The sequence below is a fragment of the Rutidosis leptorrhynchoides genome, chromosome 5 (assembly GCF_046630445.1).
Source record: "Rutidosis leptorrhynchoides isolate AG116_Rl617_1_P2 chromosome 5, CSIRO_AGI_Rlap_v1, whole genome shotgun sequence".
In the NCBI taxonomy this organism is placed as follows: Eukaryota; Viridiplantae; Streptophyta; class Magnoliopsida; order Asterales; family Asteraceae; genus Rutidosis; species Rutidosis leptorrhynchoides.
The window spans coordinates 399,319,222-399,341,310 of NC_092337.1; the positions used below are offsets into that span (position 1 = coordinate 399,319,222).

General features: G+C 33.9%; 3 protein-coding genes across 5 annotated transcripts; all 3 read right to left on the reverse strand.

Annotated features, from left to right (window-relative positions):
* Positions 1-1,124: 1,124 nt before the first annotated feature.
* LOC139849865 (serine/threonine-protein kinase TIO-like) lies at positions 1,125-9,753 on the reverse strand. The gene is made up of 12 exons (XM_071839483.1): positions 8,827-9,753; positions 8,585-8,686; positions 7,456-7,553; positions 6,688-6,856; positions 6,318-6,416; positions 5,720-6,241; positions 3,889-4,938; positions 3,076-3,306; positions 1,978-2,121; positions 1,771-1,851; positions 1,481-1,669; positions 1,125-1,370 (listed from the first exon to the last, which is right to left on the reverse strand). Exons 1-12 carry the CDS (start codon positions 9,751-9,753, stop codon positions 1,125-1,127), a joined length of 3,858 nt encoding a protein of 1,285 aa, XP_071695584.1.
* Positions 9,754-14,365: 4,612 nt separating this feature from the next.
* On the reverse strand, positions 14,366-16,937 carry LOC139849866 (uncharacterized). Its single transcript, XM_071839484.1, has 12 exons — positions 16,904-16,937; positions 16,761-16,837; positions 16,448-16,642; positions 16,229-16,318; positions 15,712-15,852; positions 15,557-15,607; positions 15,401-15,474; positions 15,201-15,315; positions 15,017-15,105; positions 14,748-14,828; positions 14,685-14,710; positions 14,366-14,525 (listed from the first exon to the last, which is right to left on the reverse strand). The coding sequence occupies exons 1-12, from the start codon at positions 16,935-16,937 to the stop codon at positions 14,497-14,499; spliced, it is 1,002 nt and encodes a 333-aa protein (XP_071695585.1). The 3' UTR covers positions 14,366-14,496.
* Positions 16,938-16,962: 25 nt separating this feature from the next.
* On the reverse strand, positions 16,963-21,206 carry LOC139847685 (uncharacterized). 3 transcript variants are annotated; one of them, XM_071837407.1, is made up of 9 exons: positions 21,065-21,206; positions 20,904-20,946; positions 20,069-20,142; positions 19,601-19,687; positions 18,475-18,552; positions 18,282-18,389; positions 18,082-18,162; positions 17,206-17,364; positions 16,963-17,100 (listed from the first exon to the last, which is right to left on the reverse strand). In XM_071837407.1, the coding sequence occupies exons 1-9, from the start codon at positions 21,095-21,097 to the stop codon at positions 16,972-16,974; spliced, it is 792 nt and encodes a 263-aa protein (XP_071693508.1). In that variant the 5' UTR covers positions 21,098-21,206; the 3' UTR covers positions 16,963-16,971. The 3 variants fall into 3 exon arrangements, with proteins under 3 accessions (XP_071693508.1, XP_071693510.1, XP_071693509.1); XM_071837409.1 differs by having other exon boundaries at positions 18,475-18,568; positions 21,065-21,159; XM_071837408.1 differs by lacking the exons at positions 20,069-20,142; positions 20,904-20,946; positions 21,065-21,206 and having other exon boundaries at positions 18,475-18,568; positions 19,601-19,822.
* Positions 21,207-22,089: the final 883 nt, after the last annotated feature.

The following is a 22,089-nucleotide window of genomic DNA, read 5'->3' on the forward strand; positions in this document are numbered from 1 at the left end:
AGTACAATGGAGCAAAGAAGTGTGGTTCTAAAAGAGGACATCATGGTAAACCTGAAGATCCTTTCGCATCTATGGCTCTTGAGCAGGGATAATATGATAAACGGCGAATTTGAAAGCTGGAAGGAAAACACCAATATAATCAAGTGATGTAAAGAGATATGTAGAAGGAGTGAATGGTGCCCAGATCAAATAGAGCAGGAGATTAGAAATGAAGGAGTGAGTAGTTGTTTTATTTTTATGGGTTGTCTTAGGTGTGTGGTTTTTTTGTATATTGGTCCTCATCTAGTGGGCCATCGAGCTGTATGGGTTGTAAAATTTTTTGTGGTGTTTAATAAATTAGCTCTTCAAAAAAAAAAAAAAAGGCTCAAAGGTTACCCTACTTTAGTCCTCCACATCAACGCTACATCATCACAAAACATGTCCATATCTTACACCAAATAATACCCACAAACATATCAATTAAATATAATGTGTACAATATATAAAGCATTAAGTACAAATAAAAAGATAGTGGGTCCCATTGTTTTTCGTGAGAGGCTCGTTGCAGGCCTCACTAACAACCTGCTTAACATTTTGCTATCTTTGTTAACTCCCGAAGCTCGTTAACGAGCTAGATGACTCCCACATAAGGAGTGGGCTTGGTGTTGGTGTATTAGTGATGATCTGACTTCTCATAAGAGAGGTCAGGGGTTCGATCCCCATGAGCTATAAGAGTATTTCCCTTAAGGTTACCCGCCTATTCCATGGGCCTCGGAGGTTGCAAACATCTTGCGTTCGGCCCTCACCCGAGGGGGTTTTACCACACGCGATGCCCGAATGAATTCCTCCTAAAGGGCGGTAGGACTTTAATGTTCGCCCCATGAAATGATCGGGTGAGTGGATTCCGACATTGCGTTCGGACCCCTGTCAGGAGTGACTCCTATCCGCCGTCCAAAAAAAAAAAAAAAAAAAAAAAAAAAATTCTAAAAGGGTATAAATGATGTTTCACATGTAAACCATTCTGAAATGCAATGGCTTATTTACATCACTTATGAATTTTATGATGAAACATGAAACAATCGAAACAATAGAACCTGTTTTAACAATTTATGTATAAAAATGGATATAAATAAGTTCCAGAAGCTTTAATTTTCAGAGGTTTTGTCGATAATTTTAGTAGCGTGGTTGGCAACGTCTTCAATTGGTGACTGGCGTAATTCTCCAATGGTTGGGTACACATTTGATGAACTGATGAACTTCTTACAAGGTGGATAATCACACATTTTAGCTAATGTACTAAGAGTTCTATCTAATGGGGTCTCAGTAATATCATCAATCTTGCTTGGGTCGAGTGCTACAACTGAGTAGTCTGATACCACCTTTAATAAAGCCTGCAAATGCATGCCAAAAAGATATATATAAAGTTAAAATGTCAAAAGTACAGTACTAAGTTTATGTATGTATAGTATCAAGATCAAGATGATGGTACTAATATACATACATCTATTGCTCCTTTGGAGATCATATCTTGACCAAGTTTATCGGAGTGGAAAGAAAGATTGTGAAGACAACTAGCAACATTTTGTTTTGTAGTGTAAAACTCTGCAGATAGCAACAGTTGTGCAAGTTGTGGTATACATTTCCTTAGTTCTTCATATAAAAAGTCACTATGGAACGCTGTATATAAAATCTGCAGAATGAATAATGTCACGGAAATTCATTTCATCCACTATATATAATAAAGAATAAAAATAAATAGAAAGTTGAGCTGAAAATAGAAAAGCATCTTACAGCCCTCACAGCAAATCCCAGGGGGTAGTTGTCTTTATCAAATAACAGATTAGCCAATACACTAATGATGTCGTGATGTGCCTATAATATATATAGCATCAATTAATATTGTTAGAAAATAGAGAAAACACACGTTTAATTGATCAATGATGTTAACAAAATATAATGATATATAGTTTTGCAAACAAAAAAATGGACAATACTTACCAACAAACCATAGAAATAGGAGCTATGTAAGCACATTTGTTTTATAGCATCGCACGCCCAGGCACGCACACTTGGTTTTACATGTGTAAGACATGTTCTCAACTGTTCAAAAATATCTGCTCCATTTATGTGTTCATAGAACTCCTACATGCATTCGTGTATATATAAATAAGGATCCAGAGAGAACTCAGAGAACCATGTCAGTATGTGTAATTTTTTTTTTTTTTCTAAACAAAAAGCCACATGCCAGTCTGCGCCACGTGTCAAAATCACACAGTTTGTGCCACGTGTCAGTCTGTGTAGCTTAGTCTGTGCCACGTGTCAGTCTACTTGACAACAGACTAAGCATACATGCAGGGGCGAATTTAGAGGGGGGGCAGGGGGCGCCCGCCCCCAGTCGATTTCGAAATTTTAGTGTAAAAATTTGGATTTTTTTTATTTTGCCCCAAACCCAAAAGCCATTTGCCCCAAACTCAAAAGCCATTTGCCCCAAAACCTACATATTTTGCCTCAAAACTTTCAAATTTTGCCCCAAAACCTCCAAATTTTGCCCACAAATCTTCAAATTTTATCCAAAAACCTCAAAATTTTGCCTAAAAACCTCCAATTTTTGTCCCAAAAACTCCGTGTTTTGCCCAAAAAAGTTGCTACGGTTTTAAAAAAAAATTTCGCCCCCGGTGAAGAAAAATCCTGCTTCCGCCACTGCATACATGTCAGTCTGTGTCATGCGATTCTAGGATCAAAATTATTGGGCCTTATACAATTTAAGTAGTAGTTTGTAAAAAAAAATAATAATAAAATTTAAAGAATGGCTATTATCTTTGAAAAAACATTAATTATATGGGGTCTTATCTTTAAATTTAGTGTTGTCCTATACAATTTAAGTGATAATTCATAAAAAAAAATATCCATAATAGTGGGGTCCAGACCCACACCTAATGCCTTGGATTCGCCACTGGTGTGTGTGTGTCGGTCTGTGCCTACATGACAGCCGTGTGGCATTGCCACTCAGACACGTGGACAGAGTGTGCCACATGAAAAAAAATTTATTAAAAAGAAAATTTCTTTTTATACAATACATAATAAGTAGGTACTAACCTTATCCATTTCTGCTAATTTTGTAAGTATTTCCAGAACGTCCACCTTGACATAATATGGTGATATATCATCAAGTAACTTTTTCATAATAATTGGATCTAAGAGATCGTCAACAAGTTCAACAACTAGTGACCGGTGAACTACCATCTTGGTTACAAGTGAAAGAGGTCTTGCCGTGTCGTGCACCTCCAAAAGTTGCAAACACTTGACTATTTTTCCAGGAACTCCTACCTAAAGATTTAGAAGTTATCATTAATTATATATATTCCCTAAATTAGTAAGTGACACACGTACAACATTTAAAAAAATTGCACCTACAGCTAGCTAACAACCATATTTGGCCTGTTACATGTTTTTTTAGTAAATCGGTGATGATATGTTTGTTTACTAGACCAAATTTATTATTTTCAAGCAAGTATACATTTTTTTTTTTTGCAAGGCGAGTATTTGGAATCAATGGCGGGAGAATAACCCACCCACCCGATCATTTTTCACGCACACACGCGCTTTCAAGCGGAAACCCGAACCGCACTATAGGGACCCGATTCTTAAACATCCCGAGGGGCAGGCGGAGCGGCCGAAATCCTGGAATACGGGTCGGTAAAACCTGCTAGGGGTCACTCCATAAATCGGGTAAATACCTTTAAATGTTACAAGGGAGGGGACTCGATTGAGACCTCTTACCCCCATCCAACACACAAGGTGTTGAGCGTACCACTAGGCCACAAGGGCGGGTCAAACAAGTATACATTACATGATAAAAGAAAAGAATAAAGAGACAAATGGACAGGATGTAACAAATTAATTATATACCTCCGAAAGGATTTGAACATACTTATCCATGTTTGTTTCTATGTCTTTAAGCATATCCTTCCTATTCCCAGACTCCATGTCTTGAAGAAGATTGCTCTCCTCAGAAGCCACAAATGGAAACTCCAAAATATCAACTAAAAGTTCAATTGTATATTTCACAATTTTATATTTATCACCGCCACCAGGTCCTTCGCACAAAAGAACATCCGATATTAAATCACACAATATTTTTACATGTTCCCTTGTAAGCAACACCTGGTGAAAAAAGGAGCTACCACCTTTAAGACACAAGAATAACAAGTAAATCGTTCTCAAAACCCCGACAGTTGACAAACCAATCTCATTTGATTGCTTGTTTCCTAACAGATCTATAAGAGTTTTAGGGATATGATCACTAGTACCCGAGTCCTCCAAATCTGAAACACCGACCCAATATAATCTGTAACACAATAAACCAACAAACCCGTCCCTAAATCCGTGCCAGTATGAGAACATGATTTTATTATCTCCTTGAGCATTTGTTGATAAGATTTTGAGGTAATCACAAAGTGTTGTACTCTTTGGAATTAATGGAAAGGCTTTCTTATGAATTGATCTTTGATTAGGAGCATCAATTTCTAGGTACAAAATGGATGCAAATGCTAGCATTGCAGACATAGAATGGGGTTGAATATTATGTACTACATCGCATAGAGAATAATGATGGGCCAGGTCAGAGAGGCGGGATTTTTGTCTTTTTGGTGAAGAGGTAAGCATAGAAAGTGCAGTTTTTACTCCAGTCGAATTTAAGGATTGTGCAACTGAAGCTAGAAGAAGGCACGCGTGGTGAATTAACGCATTTGGATTGGATACTTTACTTTTCAGGCTTATTGTGTCTCCTGTTTGTGGGTCTCTATCGAATGAAGCACAAAGAGATATTATTGAAAAAACCTCCGAAACTATCGTATTATCACCACTTCCGCTAATCGCTATGTTAACATGTAAGGTACTAGAGAGACCACATACAACAGTAGCAACTGAATTATTATGAATGCAGCACCTTGAGATAATCTGAAACAACAAATTGTTATATCACTCCTCAGGTAATAACAGAAGATTAGCAAATTACTACGGAAGTGGTAAAATTTAATACATTTACTTATTAATATGGGTAGGTTGGCCTATATTTTATACTTTTAAGCGGGTCGAAAGGTTAATATTAAAATAATTAAAAAAATAAGATGAAAAGAAAATGGGTCAAAGCAGGATCAAACGGGTCCGATGTCGCACACAATGCATAAAATTAAGGGTATTGATTTGTACACAACCAAAAATTTGACATACACCGTCAATTATGCATAACATTGTTGTAATGTACAACACCTTAAAGCAAAAATGGTTGTGTATGGCTAATATTTGATTGTGTACATATCAATTCTCTAAAATTAATCTCCTTAATTATATTCTTCAAACTAAAGTACACTATTATTGAAATGACGTAATTTTGTTAATCATATTTGACACATTAAATATATAAACGGATAAGGTTTCATGTTCAAATTACCAGGAAAAGGAGCGTATTTTTTTTACTCAGATATATGCGGCCATACCAGGTTATATCATTACCGTTTCTGACCCTTTTCCGTGACCACCCCGTGATATATGCTGCTAGTGAGGTTTGAACTTGAGATCTGTGTGAGGATATACACCAACCACTACGCTATCTTGAACATCAATAAAACCAAGAAGTTTTTGGACAAATAATGTTTTGGGTTAACCCAATCCGTTTTGACACGCACCAATAGTTTACCCATTTTGACCCATTATCCACTTAAAAAGCCTTAATTGTCACCTGAATTACAGAAGACCACGAGGCCTTTAAGCGTTGTCGAAGACAATAGAAAATAGCAACTTGCATAGGTTCGGATCCAAGGAATGCTTGTGTCACTAATTCCACAATTTTTTCTCTACCTTCACCCATCAACGGACCTCCTTTGATGCTAATCCGATCTGAAGCGATGGAATACTTCAAGCTTAATGGAAATACAAGTGCATTTTCTTTTGTATGTTGAATCTCAAAAGCATCTATTAAAGACCAAATAGGCTCACATGTTTCACAAGCCACAAGTAACAATTTTGAGGAGCCAGATATGAGACTTGTGCCGCAAGTCACTAAGCAAGAAAGCAAAGAATCTATAACACCTGATGCTTTAGCATGATCTAATATCTCTTGAGGACCGTTTGTCGCCACCTCAGCATCTTTGGTGGCCAGGGAGGCTTTGAGACCTTGAGCTACTCTAGATATAATTATCGTAACACAGGCAACAGATTCATAAACAAGTCTCTCGGGTGCATCTTTGATAAAACCAGAAACCTACATGTACCCAGAGTTATTTTGAGATAAAATTAATATGTAAGAAAGTTTATACATTTATTTGTTTGAGTATTACCTCTTTATAGAGATCTAATACGGCAACACAATGCCTGATATATGTATCATCGAACCCACCTCCATGGTTCTCTAATAACTTCTTTATAACTGAGAAACACTGAACGAGATGATAACGAGCACCATCTAATTAGGAATTAGGCGACATACAGGACGATGAACATTATAAAAAAAGATATAAGAATACATAGAAAATTGTGTTTCTGGTCAACCAAACCCTATGGGGCATCCATTGACTCGTTTCAGATGGAATCCTATTTAAACTGATAACCAACCTACCCATGTAGTCAACTCTACTAACATCGTGCTTCATTTTAGAAGGTTAAGTTGCTGGTAGCTAGCTCTGCAATTCTTAACAAAGAGTAACATACCTTAACAAGCAAGTCATCTAGTAAACCTGGCGGTCTAACATCATTATCTGACTTTTTATTGCAAAGAATATCGACAATCATGTTCACGTGTTCCGTAAAAATCTCATCTAGAACCGTTGAAGAACAATCTCTCAGCTCAGACTGATTTAACCAGGTATTATGTTGATCCCTGTTCTCATAATCCAAGAATCCAGTATGTTAAAACATTTTCTTTCAAACTAAAAACTGGTCAAAATCGGATTTGTTTGGTCAAATTTAGTCAAAGTCAAAATTGGTCAACACTTTAACATGTATTTAAACTAGAATTTAAGAGTTTTTGAACAAATGAACTATTATGTTTGTTTTTTAGACAATTATGTTCCCCTCGGGATGGTTTAAGGTTCGGATCCATGTAATGCGGTTCGGGTTCTGCCCGAAAGCGCGTACGTGCGTGGCAAATGAGAGTATTTGATGCCAACAACTTGCCTTTCAAAAAAAATGTTAAAGTTTGAGGTGACGTTTATGGTTTTCTTCTATATTTACACATATAATTGTGAAATTTATTGTTTATATGTATAAAAAATCCAATCAGAATAATCCCCGAATTGCCTTTTACTCCCTCCAAAGTCTCAACCGAGTACTCCCGAGTAAAAGTTGCAATCTTGTGCACAATACTTATGCACGACACGACATGTATTGATTCGCCATAGACAACATACTGAATTTTATTAATTTCTAAACATCAAACAAACTAGATTAAATTAAGTCGCAAAAGGGTAACGAGCTCACCATGATTCAGGTAAAGGGATAGGTGTCCAATTTCGTCGAAAGAAAGTCTTTTTTGATTTGATCTCACGATTTTTGTCTTCAGCACCACTAGAAAGTAACTGTAAAATAAAACCAATTGTTACTTGCTGTTATGTTAGAATTAATGAAATGTGTTCTTCCTTTCTCTATGAAATGGGTGGATTAATAAGAACTTAAATTGACCTCATAACTATCATATCTTTCAAAATACCAATCGAACGCACACACGCATGCGCACACGCGCGCGCACACATATATGGGGAGGGTTCAAGAGGGAAGTGAGTTTTTTTTTTTGGGAAGGGGGAAGTAAAAGATTATGTACAATAATGTTATTCTCTAAGCAAAAATTAGTGAAAATTAATTGGAAATATTGAATTTATGTGAAAAATATCAACTTTCAGAAAAAATAATATCATTTTAGAGTAAAAATGTTAACATTTTTGACAAAATCAAAAACACCACAACAACAATACACAATCCCGCATATGCGAGGTATAGGGAGGTGAGATGTAGACAATCATTCATCTCTCCTAGAATAGAAGAGAAGTCGGTTCTCTAGCCACGAGTCGAGAAAAAATTCTCTACCCATAGTAAGAGAAAGTCATCCCTTTCTTTACTCCAGAGCAAAGATTGCTTCCGTGAGGACCTCCACACTAAAAAAGTAGATAAATAAATAATAAATAAAATAAATAAATACATACCAATAAAAAAGACAAAAATAAAGCATAAAAATAATAATAAAAAATAAAAAAATAGCCAAAAAAGAAGAATACTAAAAAAAAGAATAATAAAAAATAAATAAAAATATATAATAAAAAATAATGATAATAATAATAATAATAAATAAAAAAAATGAGAAAAATATATTATTGTTCGTAAAAATATTTTTTTCACGTATATCATGAAACTGTATATAAATACAACGTTAAATATACAAATGAATGGTGAAATAATAACATTATTTATATAGAATGTTTTATTTCCCCCCATAAATAAGTTTCCTCCTGGATCAGTTTCATACATATATGTATGTATGTATGTATGTATGTATGTATGTATAGTATAGTATAGTATAGTATAGTATAGTTACAACGGTCAGTTTCGTAATTACCATGCTGCCCTTATTGAAAACGACATCCTTCGAGGGATGTATGTCGAGCTTATCTCTGGAAGTGATCGCAATAGGAGAATCTGACTTCTCATTCGTGTTCTCCTGAAATTCATGAATTTTAGATAAGGAGATCATTTCAAAAGTCAAAACATGACTATAATTTTGGGAAGAAGGGGTATTTACTATGCATATAGAAATCAATAAAATAACTTCCAAATGTAGAACAGATCATCATAACTTACCAGCATATCTAACGCCTTCTCAAGTTCTTGTAACACCAAATCCATTGAGGGCCGTCCTTTTCGATCTTCCAGCAAACACTGATACGCAATACGCGCAAACTTTTTAACCGAGTTTGATTCCACGTACTTGATCAAAGTAGGATCAATAATCATTTTCAGTTTTTCTTTTTTATAATATTTCTGTGCCAACTGAGGTAACAATTGCTCTTTACTATGTAAATTAGACTGAAAACACAGCCTTCCACATAAAACCTCAAACAATACAACACCAAACGAATAAACGTCTGACTCTTTAGTCAATATTCTTGTTTGTCTGTACGCAGGATCACAATAACCTTCTGTACCACAAGCATTCGTAACGAGAAAAGTATCACTTTCATTCGCACGTCCTAGTTTTGAAAGACCGAGATCCGCAATCATTGCTTTCCAATTATCATCCAAAAGAACATTAGCACTTTTAACGTCTCGATGAATTACTCGTTGATGATCTTCAACGTGGTTATGGAGATAATCCAAACCACGTGCTGCATCGATGCAGATTTTTAACCGTTGTTTCCATGTTAATTCACAAGTCGAATTATTTGCACTACGTAGGTATTTATCAAGGCTTCCACGATGTGCGTATTTATAAATGAGTACTTTTTCGTTGCGTTCTTCGCAATAACCGAGAAGTGAGACGAGATTCGGATGATTATAACGAGAGAGCAAATGAATCTCCGTTAAAAACTCTTTAGCTCCCTGACCCGAAAGGTTGTTAATTAGTAGTCGCTTAACAGCAACAGTTGTGAGTTCATTAGAGAGTTTAAGTTCTCCTTTATAAACTTCGCCAAATCCACCCTTACCGATTATTGTTGTGAAGTTTTTAGTGGCTGATTTAACAACTTGGAAGGGTAAACTGAGATGTTCTGATTCTTTAAGAGATGACATTTAGGAAAATTAATGATGTTTAAGTGAAAACTGAAATGAGATGATGGTCAGAAACACCACCAAATTATAGGAAAATTAAGATATTAATTAATATGTTTATGAATATGTATGAACAGAGAGATGATATGATGGCAACATGGTTTTAGATCTAGGATTACCTAATCGTGTTATATACATAATTAATTAAGCTACTTAGTATTCTTTTCATGTGGGATTGGTCAACGCCCAATGACATTAACATTTTAACATCTACTATTAAATTAAATAATTAAGTAAATCAGATTGCCAGTTGTTGAAAGTTTAAGGATACTCAGGAGACTTTCTTTAATTTGCTTCTACTAAATGAGCTAGGACTAGGTAAATTATTTTGAACTGAGAGTCCGGATATCATAACACCAACTGATAGCAGTTACTGGTTAAACGACAATGAAACCTAAAAAAACATAAAAGATCATGTGAACGCATTACGCATGTAAAGTTTCTTTGGAATTTAGTGGCTCATGATGTTTGAACATGAAAAATTTAAATAAAATACCGGAATAAAAGGGTTCATGGATACTGTCAAAAAGCATGTATAATTAGTTTGTAAGTTAGTATATATTAATTGTTTATTATCTCTATAAAAATAAGTGAATAACTACACAAGTGGTTGTCAAATAATTTAGTAAGAAAACTACATCTCAACTATCGAATAAGAAATGCTAAATACAACAAATTGACTTTAAGTATGTTTCACGAACAAGTGGTTGATTTTTAAATAATTTTTCTTTATATATGTCAAGAAAAAGACAAAAGTTTTCAACTTATGTTACCTATGTATCATGTAAACGCATGTAAGTTTTCAACCAAATCCATTTTGACGTTGTCATAATTCTCAATCACTTCGTGAGACTGGTTGAACCATCTACCATGGTGAATATAATGTTAGTCGTGGGACCGGTCTACGGTTTGAACCATCTACCATGGTTGAACCATTGTTGAACCATCTATGCCGCCTATGTAAACGCCCCACAAACGCCAGGAATGGAGCATTTGTGGGCGTTTGTCCCGAAAAAACGTTGCAAAAGCTTGGACGGTTTGTGACGTGTCATTGCTTGATTGGTGGGTCAAATTGATCCGTTGGGAGTGTCCAGATTTATAAACATATATATATATATATATATATATATATATATATATATATATATATATATATATATATATATATATATATATATATTTATTTATTTATTTTTATATATATACATATATGTATATGTATTGCGTGATATATGTATATGTAATATACATATCTTGTTTTTTTATGTATGTCATTTATTTGTGTAGGTTCATCAAAAAAAGGACATATACAAGAAAAAAAATGTAGGATTCCGAAGAGGAAGCATGGCTAGCAACATGTTGGATTGATTCGTCCAAAGATTCAAGAAAAGGAAACTCTCAAAAGTTTACGTCTTTGTGGGTTACGATTTATGAACGGTTTAACATCAATAACCGTGGGTGGTTTCGGGGAGATGATCAATTGACATCGAAATGGTGTCATATAAGTAAAAATTGTAAGGAGTTTAATGGTGTGTTCGAGGAAACGCAACGCAATTGGGGTAGTGGAAGGAATGATCGTGACTTAATGAAAACCGTGTTGCTTAATTATAAAAGAAAGACTTTTAAAGATTTTAAGACGACCGAAGCTTAGGATGTTTTGAAAAAACATCCAAAATGGTATGCACCACCATCGGTCGGGGGAGATGACGAAGGTGATGATGATGATGATGATGATGATGATGATGATGATGATGATGATGATGATGAATGATGCGCATTGATGCACATCAGTTGCGCTAGATGGAAATAGCGTCGCTATAGGAATGCTTGCTTGTGCTTTTGTGATGCTTGAATGCTTTTGGGTAGTTGTTAAATATTGGGTAGATATTCCTAGAACGCGCCCTTGTACTTATGTCGATATGGTCGTTTGTCGCATTTGGGTCAAGATTATCATCTTTTGTTGTGAACTAGTTTACGAACCCTCGCTTCGCGCCGGGAGTTCGGTTTTAAATGTATTTTATTGCGTTTAGTTTGTAAAATTATATCGTGGCTAACGATGATGTCGTTGAAGCGCAACTCAAGTCGAACTAAAAGGTATAATGCGTGAAAGATTTAAATGTTATTTTAAATTAAATATATATGTGCATCTCCGCTTTTCGCTATGAAATTGTCGAATTTTAAAAATTTAACGCAAAATCAACGTGTATGAAAAGTACCTCAAATATTTAGCGTTTTTTAAAAAGCGTTCGTTTTGCGTATAGTTAGTGACATTGTGTTCCTAAAATTATTTCGAGTTAAACGATGGTGCCGAAAAAATTTAACTCGTTGCGAGCGAGAAGATACGACCCGTTAAATATTTGGGTGGAGTTTATTTAAGTTTTTTTATGAAAATAGGTGTTTGACACTTTACCCCCTGTGTGGGGGGTCGATTTTAATTTTTGGAAAAAGTGTGAGGTTGTTTTTGGAAAATTTTAAAAAGGTGGGAAAAGGGAAAAAAAAAATTAAAGGGCGAAAATGCCCCTGATGCTATTCATAAGTTTTATCTAATAGTTAATATGTTAATATGGGTCAAGTAAACCAAATGGTTAAAAGTACTTGTAATGTAAGTTGAATTGTTGTTAGTGATAAACATTGGGTCAAAAGGTATCAATTTGGGCAGAATGAGGACTGATGTAGTTTACCCGCCGGATAATATGTGTACCTGTTGGGTAAAGCTTGGGCAGAATGTTGGTTAAAAAGGTTTACCCACCGGGTAAATAGTGTGCCCACCGTGTATAGATGATTTCACGGCATTCGAGATGCTAAGGGGGTTTGAATCATGATGAGATGGTCAAACCTCGGGATGACACGAGTTGCCCTTGGTTGATACGAGATTTGATGGAGATTGACGATATGCATAAATGTATATATTTGTTGTTCTCACTAAGCTTTGCTTACTCCGTTGTTGTTACTATTTTTGTAGGATTGAATCCCGCCACAGGAAAGGGTAAGAGCGTGGTGACGATAGAACAAAGGAATGCTTGCTTGTGCTTTTGTGATGCTTGAATGCTTTTGGGTAGTTGTTAAATATTGGGTAGATATTCCCAAGAACACGCTCTTGTACTTGTGTCGATATGGTCGTTTGTCGCATTTGGGTCAAGATTATCATCTTTTGTTGTGAATATGGGTCAAGTAAACCATATGGTTAAAAGTACTTGTAATGTAAGTTGAATTGTTGTTAGTGATAAACATTAGGTCAAAAGGTATCAATTTCAAAAAAATGAGGACTAATGTAGTTCACCCGCCGGGTAATATGTGTACCAGGCTACCAGCTGGGTAAAGCTTGGGCAGAATGTTGGTTAAAAAAGTTTACCCACCTGGTAATTAGTGTACCCGTCGGGTAATGTAAAAAAAATGAATTGTGGTCGTTTCACTATAATCACTATATCTCTTGAACTACCAATATGATGTCAACCCCTTCACATTTTAGCGCAAGAAAAAAAAAAAAAAAAAAAAATCATTCACGTAGTTCATCAAACAACGATACTTATTACAGGAAGCTAAAATTTTGTACTCCGTAACTAATTTTCCATAGAAACATTAACAAATTCATATCACGATCAACAAAATAGAATGAATAAAAAAATCACAATTGAAAAAAAAAACAATACTTTTACCTTTATAGTTGAACCTAACAGAGCTGGCCAAAATCAGAATCCTATCGTAATAACCATTTTGAAAAAAAATAATAATAATGAACTAAAATTCAGCAATCAGGTACCCAAATTAATTGGAAAAACCAATGTAACCGGCAGTACCTTCTACAGCTTTATGGAATAAAATGACAAACGGATGTGCTCTGTCTCATTAAATGGGACAAAAGGATAACGGTACTAACCTATAAATAAATACGATATGACATCTCAACACAACTGAATATCCATTATGAAACACAACATAGCAATCGTATTCATCATCTCCAAAGATCCATCACCCGTGCTACCGAAATACATATATAGCATTTAACTTACGATTTCAGGTAACGTTTCTTGAACATAAATCCTAACACCGTCCTTGAGCCACCGATTCTGGCTCGTTTAACTACCCATGCTAAGATCTTCATTTCACATTGGGTTATTCACGATGACCGAACCGGAGACTTAAACTCAAGAGACCCTTAAATCTCCCAAATACGTTGACCAAACAAGTGTAGACTGAATTGATAGGATTAATCTACGCCTGATCAAATGGCGTTATCTGTGGGACATAGTAAACGGTTTGTTTAATCTTTTTTCTTAATGTCTGTTTCGTTCAGATATTCTTTCTTGTGTGATATTTCAATTGCATGTAGTCTAGGTGTTCTGTAAAAAAACAAAAGATGACAATTCAACCAGAAGCTTCCAAGGAACTACAAACTCGACCTCAGACACCACGAGTGTCAAAAGCACTACGAGTGATAAATGCGCTTATTACTTTAGTAAATTTATGCATAACTATTTTAATAGAAGCACTACGAGTGATAAAACTAGAGGGGCACAAAGCAAAGGCATCAGACTTTTAGTAAAATATAGCATCAGACTTCAGTAAAAAAAGAAACAAGAAACAAACAATGTATTCAGTTTAAGTTCGAGATAAAACATAAAAATAACCAAAACTATTACATAATAAACTTAACCATCTTAAAAAGGTAGTAGACAACAGGCTACATACAAGAACTCTCAATTCTTAATCATCACCAAAAGTCGTCTTCTTTCCTGCAACATCAACAAAGAAACAATGTAAGATTCAAATAACCAATGAATAATAAATAAACAATGAATAACAAATAAACAATGAATAAGATTCAAATGCAGTAAACAGTTGAAAAAAAACGTTGGATATATGAAGAAATAAAGTAAAGATAAAACATATACCAGTACCGAGGGTTGCAATGCTCGGCCTGCTAGGTCCACGACCTCTGGGTTGCAATGCTCGACCTGCTAGGTCCACGACCTCTACCACGTCCACCACCACCATCTCGGCCACCGAATCTACCACCACCACGACCACCGCTAAACCTACCGCCACAATGTAAGATTCAAATAATAACCAACGAATAATAAGTAAACAATGAAAAAGATTGAAATGCAGGAAACAGTTGAACAATAAATAATAAAGTAAAGATAAAACATATACATGTATGATTTCAATCAGATATCAAATTTCGTAACAGGATTAGAAAACCCAACTTTTAAAAAGTTCTTACCCGCCTGGAGTGTACGCACCCCCCCTTTCCTTAGCAAAATCGAGTTTAACAGCACGTCCAACTAAATCTTCACCATTGAGTTTGAGTGCCTAACAATAAAATTACACACAAAATAGTGGTCTGATTAACATTTAGATAAAGGATAAATAATAATCAAAACCAGATATATATATTATATATATACCTTTTGAGCTGCATCAGGGGTAGCGAATTCAACGTGTCCATAACCTGCAAAGCAATTATCTCTCATTGCAAAACGAACCTGAACTACTTCACCAGCATCCTTGAAAAAGTTAATACTGCAGAAATCACCAATTGTCAAATTTTGTCAAATAAATAAAAAAGATATTAACTTTACAAGTCTAGAGTAAAGGTGAAACTTACACATCATTTTCTTCAATGGAGAAACTTAAGTTGCCCATAAACAAAGTTTTCGATCCAGTAGCAGGTGTTTGAGGCTGCACGATAAAAACTTAAAGTTATTAATGCAATTATTAAGTACCATATAAACGAGTAAACGAAATAAGATAAATCACTAACGGCTTTCTTAGCTGCTGCTGATGGAGCATCAACCATTTCAACATCAGTAACCTACACAAACTTCAATCATAAGCCAACACACATACATAGTAGATACATAATCACTCACATACAAGTACACAAATTTATGGCAATAGATCAAAAACACTTCTTACTTTCTTCTTCTTCACAGTTTTAGGTTCATCTTCCTCATTAGAACCTTCTTCTTTTTCAGATTCTTCCTCCTCAGATTCACTGCTCTCTTCAACATTAGCGGCTGGTTTTGCAGAAGCAGTCTTTACTGGGACAGGCGTATCCTGAACAAAAAAAAGTAAGAAGTTTTATAAAACATGAAGTGTATTTAAAAGTTGGACAAATACAAATACTTGGTTTGGTGTTGTCACTTGCTTCTATGAATTTTGGAGCTAAATTTCGTTTAAAGTACTTGGAATGGTGTAATCAAGTGTAGCATTATATGCTAATAGCTAGTTTGATTAGAGTTATGAATTTCAGTTTTAAGCGAAACCAAACCGAAGTTGCTTTCAGTTTTAAATACGGTTTTCAGTTTTGCTATAAAAAAAATTATAAAACCAAATACACTGAAGATCAACACCACTGAACAATCACAAAAACAAACATACTTATCATATTCAAATTTGACAGGTGCCATAAAGTTTAGTAAGTCTGACTCACTTCATCATCATCCAAAGATTCATCATCATCTGAACTTTCCTTACTTTTGGTGCTATCCTTACTAACCCGTTTACTAGAAAAAGATTTTAGCTGCAAATATATGTTAAAAAAATTAGTTTGTAGAAAGAAATCATAATTACATTATATATATATATATATATATATATATATATATATATATATATATATATATATATATATATATAAAAGATTCTCTACCATCTCTTCCTCAGAATCATTATCCACATATTCTGCTAGCATTGCTGCTTCCAAGCTACTAATTTCCGAGCTACTTCTTACATCTTGTGAAAAAACACTTTCCTCACTAGTTGTGGGAGCGATGTCATCAATATCAGCACCTTCGATGCGTTCCCCCCTAATAGGTTCCCCCCTAATAGTAGTAGGTTTCGGTTCCTGCAAACACGTTAAAATAATCATTATCATTAACATATACAACTACACTACAATAACATTATTAATATAAACAAAAAGACAAACTAAATCAGCGACAATATCTACTTAACAACCTTACCTTCTGAGGTTTGACTACCTTTTGTTTCTTACAAATCCCAACTTTTTCCTCGATTGCCTTCTTTGCATCTCTCTTGCCTATATACACAACCCAAAATAATATTCAATAAAAACATAACATCTACTTTGTCAAATATAATAAACTTACTTTAAACAGCAAAACAGTTACTATTATCATATTTAATATCTCTAAAAAAAAAGCCGTTTCACAATCAAAACTCAAAAAAATTTAACCCATCTTTACAGCAAAATCGCATACATATATATAGCATACAACGATTAACAATTAAAGGTAAAAAGATGTTACCTTTTTTAATTGATTTGGTAGGCTCAGCATCAGCCTGAAACAACATTGAAAGAAACGAGGAAAAAAATCATTAATACAACTATATATATATAGATATAGAATATAGATATAGATATAGATATTAAAAAAAAAATTATACCATCTCTTCCTCAGAAGAATCAATTTGTTTTGCATAATATGCTAGCAAAAGTGCTTCAGAGCTAGTGGTATCATGTGAAGAATCACTTTCTTCTGTAGATGTGTCAGCGATATCATCATCTGCAGCTCCTTCAATATATTGCCTAGTACGTTTGGGTCCCTGCAAACATGTTAAAATGGGTTTGTATTAACAAATCATCATTAATACAACTATACTACATACCTGGCAATTGAGAACCATACTCTAAAAGTTTGGTCAATTGGGTCAAGCATTCGGGTCAATTCGGTCATGAAATAAATTAGGCGTAATCAAAATCTAAAAAAATGCCCAATAGGTTTCCCTTCAACCTATCGAGTCCATTACGAAATATAAAGGAACGGGTCTAATGGGTATCAATTCCCAAAGTTCAATAAATAGAAATAGGTCAATTGGGTCTTGTGAATGGGTCAAATGGGTTGAGCTTAAAAAATTTCGTCCGCCAAACATATATGAAAGCATTCATGGTTATATCATTTATTATGTATATTATTATTTTCATTATGTACAATAAATAATAATAACCAAAATAATATAATAAATGTAACAAAATCAATGGGAAAAGTACATGACCCATTTAACCCATTTGACTTGTGACCCGTTTCGACCAGGTACCCAACCCAGCCCATCCCGACCCATTTGGACCTGTTTAAATATTTGACCCTTTTGACTCACGACCCATTTCAACCCAAAACCATTTTGACCCGTTACCCAACCTGACCCGTTTGCCAGGTATACTATACTACAATAATAAACAAAAAGTCTAATGTCTAAAACATACATACATAGACATATGTCATAACCTCATGTATAAAGATGTAGATGTAATAAAGATTATACCTTTTCTTCCTCAGATTCAGATGAGCTACTGGAATCATGTGAATCACTTTCCTCGATAGATTTCCTAGTAGGTTTGGGTTCCTGCAAACATGTTAAAATGGGTTTGTAAAAACAAATCATTATCATTAATACAACTATAATAATAATAATAAATAATAAACAAAAGACAAACTAAATCAGTGTCCATATCTACTCACAACCTTCTGTTTCTTAACATCCTTCTTTTGTTGAGTTTTAGCACCCCTTCCCTTGGGCAAATCAAGTTCGACAGGACGGCCTACTAAATCTTTGCCATTAAGTTTGAGTGCCTGCCAAATCAATTACATAAATTAGTGTCTGATTAGATCCAACAAACAGTTGAAAAAAAAATGATAATCAAAACCAGATATATACCTTTTGAGCTGCATCAGGGGTGGCGAATGTAACATGTGCATAACCCACAAAATTAACTTCAACAACTTTACCAGCATCCTTGAAAAAATCAATACTGCAAAAGTCAACAATTGTCAGAAATAAATAAGAGATTAAATTTAGAAGTCTTAGAGAGAAAGAAAAACATAGTTGATAGGTTTATCAAAGGAGTGTGTTTCTTTGTGAGGCCGAGAGTTTATTCTTGTAAGGATTGTAAAAGAGTGTACGGGAGTATAAGTAGCACTTACACATCTTGTTTTTCAGCAACGAAACGTAGGTTACCCAAATGCACAGTTTTGGATCCAGTGGTTTGAGACTGCATGATTACTTTACGTTAGTAATGCAAACAACAACCTTAAGAACAAAATAAATAAATAAATAAATCTTTTGGATCAACCAACCCAACATGTTTTCACACATTTTACCCAACCAGTCCAAATTGCTATCTCTACTAACTTAAAAAAAAAGGGAAAATCAAAACAGAACATTAATACCAAAGTTTGTGCCGCTTCGGGAGTTTTGGAATTCACTGGATCAATAACTGTGGATGATAAACATTCAAAAATTTGTAAATAGTTGCATTTTCATACAGATTAGAAAAAAATAACTAGGTTCAACCCCTAAATACGCATATATATACATATACTTCATGTATTACATACCAACATAAAGGATTACAACAATAAATAATATTAGACACTAAAAAAAATGCTACCTTTTTTTACAGCAGGTGCCTTTATTACAGCTGGGACAGGTTTCTTTGCAGCTTCTTCTTCTTCCTTAGAACTTGACTCAGCCTTCTTTTTTGCAGCAACAGTGCCATTCTTGGCTGCAGCCACTGGCTTCTTTGGTTCATCCTGCATATTTTAGAACCATCATTAAAAAAAACAACAAAATAAGTATCAACTAGTATACAGAGAACATGAAATTAGTCAGAGAGTATCCAGGTGGCTCACAAAATTAAAAGTCTTAACTCACTTCATCATCTGATGAATCACTTTCATCAGAAGATTCAGATTCATAACAAATCATTATTATTACAACTATACTGCTATAATAAACAAAAAAAAAATGCCTAAGACAAAATAAATCAGTGACCATATTTTACATCATCAGATGAAGAATCAGATTCGTCACTGGTTGACTCCTTGACTGGCTTGTTAACCACATCAGCTGCTGCTTTTTTGGGCACAACCTATACAACAACATTAATAACATCAACACATATTGAGAAAACATAAACCAGGCTGTCAGATTTGATCGAAATCAAACACGTTAAACTGTGCAAAGATTTATGAACAGTATATTTATCACTCTAAATTAGAGTTGAATATTACAAAGTATAGTTTTATGTTCTAAATGGCAATACAGTCCGTGTAGGAACTTTACAGATATTAATGAGATAGTAACAGACACTAAAAACCAAATAGAAACAATGCTCAATAGCTTATAAGTAGTATGAGACACTTAGCATAATGTAAGCATATATATATATACACACACACACACACACAAAGACTTATGTCATAACCGTAACCATATATATAAAATGTAGATATAAAAAAGATTATTATACCTTCTTAACATCCTTCTTCTGTTTCTTACTACTCGCAGCATGTTTCTCAATTATCTCCTCTGCATCTCTCTTGCCTATATCCAAAAACACGTTCAATTAAAACATACAAAAACATCCACTTTGTAAGAAAACCAACTTCCATCAATGTCAAATATGACAAAAGTAGGTAGCCAAATCAATAAAACAGATATTATCGTCTATTTCAATATCTAAAACATGCAGTTTCACATTCAAAACTCAAAGGCAACACCTTTTTTAGAACAAGAAATGTCAAAAATGCCACCATATAATATAACTTAAACAACACAACTTTATTCAAGGTTGCTCGCAAGGGAGATGATATTTCCAACATCCAATTTACTTGTTCCACCAAAATTTACTAAAACACCCTTAATGATAAGTTTACAAAAATTATTTAAAGTTTTTTGTTAAATTATATGTAGGGATATTTTGGGAACAAACCATGATTCAATGGTGGAACAAGTAAAATGGAGTGTGGATATATCATCTCATTCAACCCTATTACCATCAAACAATTTTACACAGCTTAATATCATCATCACCATAACCACCAAAACAACAACTATTATCAATTCAAATATCTAGACGTATTCAACTATTTCACATTCAAAACACAATAACCTTTTAAAACAAAAAATAACCTACTTTCACCATATAATACAAATACAAAATTATAACCTCAATATCTAGGAAAGTTAATACAACAAAGAAACAGCACCTAACTACACAAATACATACATATACATATACAGCATAAATTACATACAAATATATCATAACACGATTAAAAATTTGAATGGTAAAAAGCTGTTACCTTTTTTTATTGATTTGGTTGGCTCAGCAACAATAGCATCAGCCTAAAACAACATCAAAACAAACAAAAAATCAAATAATATACACGCACGAATATATAATTACAAATATAGATTTATAGATACACGAAAACACAAAGTAAAAATTGAATGAAAACAGTACCTTGGAGGCAGACTTCTTACTTTTCGCACCCATTCGGAAATGAAAATTAGGGTTTAGAAAAGAGAAAGGTGAAGACGAAGGCTTTGGTGGTAGTAGCAGCTGCGGTGGAGAGCGATTACAAAAACCCTAGACGAAATTAGGGTTTTAGTAAATAAAGTAGGCTGGAAAGAGGAACGTTTAAGTGAATATATAGTGAAACACCGAGTGGAGATTTAACGTGCTTTAACGTGCGGCTTTTTTCCGTTTTCGACTCGTGAAGGCCATAGTTTTATTGACATACTAGTGAAATTGACCCGTGAAATTACGGGTTTGTTTAAACGGAACAGTTTAATAATATTTTTAGGTATTAAGTGAACGTAAATGCTAAAGTTATAGTTTAATGACTCGTGGAACCACAGAGTCCGACTAAGAAACTCGTCGGCTGAATATTTCATCAAACACCTAAAATGCATATTAAACAATCTACATCTAATCATATGAGATAATTTTGGTTGTCATTTTATTTATTTTAAAATTGTAAATTAAAATATAAATTTGGAATTGGTTTCCTTCTGCGGATTTTTATACCTTCTCATACTCAATTCAAATTCAAAATAATTAATTAAAATAACTAAAAATTATTTAATTTTAATAATTAAAATACTTATTAATAAGATTTAATAATAATAATTAATTAATAAAATTTAATTTTAATTCAAAATTATTTAGATTAATGACATCACCCACCATGCTTAGATTTTTTTGTTTTTCTTTTTGATTTTTTCTTAACAAATGAAATAGACTAATAATGGCATTATCATTATAGCATTTTAATATTAACTATAGATAAGTTAAATAATTTTGAGACTCAACTTATATATGTTTTTGATGAAAACATTAAATAAAACTCTAAATGAGTTTCAAATATTAAAATTGATGATTTTAAAATAAGTTAAATTCTAACGAGTTTAATGTTAATTTTTTTTTTTTTTTTTTGAAACTCAAATAATATATATGGACAACATCTTTTAAAACTGTGTTAAAAC

Excerpts from the sequence above, each read along its gene's own strand:
- LOC139847685 (XM_071837407.1), bottom strand. The coding sequence starts at position 21,097 with ATGGGTGCGAAAAGTAAGAAGTCTGCCTCCAAG. Across the intron at positions 19,688-20,068 it reads AGAAGAAGGATGTTAAGAAG|GTTGTGCCCAAAAAAGCAGC; the intron begins GTATAATAATCT and ends GTTGTTGTATAG. Across the intron at positions 17,365-18,081 it reads CTGAATCTGAGGAAGAAAAG|GGACCCAAACGTACTAGGCA; the intron begins GTATAATCTTTA and ends ACATGTTTGCAG.
- LOC139849865 (XM_071839483.1), bottom strand. The coding sequence starts at position 9,753 with ATGTCATCTCTTAAAGAATCAGAACATCTCAGTTTACCCTTCCAAGTT. Across the intron at positions 6,857-7,455 it reads ATCCCTTTACCTGAATCATG|GGATCAACATAATACCTGGT; the intron begins GTGAGCTCGTTA and ends TTATGAGAACAG. Across the intron at positions 1,371-1,480 it reads TCTCCAAAGGAGCAATAGAT|GCTTTATTAAAGGTGGTATC; the intron begins GTATGTATATTA and ends ATGCATTTGCAG.
- LOC139849866 (XM_071839484.1), bottom strand. The coding sequence starts at position 16,937 with ATGATAATAGTAACTGTTTTGCTGTTTAAAGTAA. Across the intron at positions 16,319-16,447 it reads ATGATTCTGAGGAAGAGATG|CTAAAATCTTTTTCTAGTAA; the intron begins GTAGAGAATCTT and ends ATATATTTGCAG. Across the intron at positions 15,475-15,556 it reads CAGCAGCAGCTAAGAAAGCC|CCTCAAACACCTGCTACTGG; the intron begins GTTAGTGATTTA and ends TTTATCGTGCAG.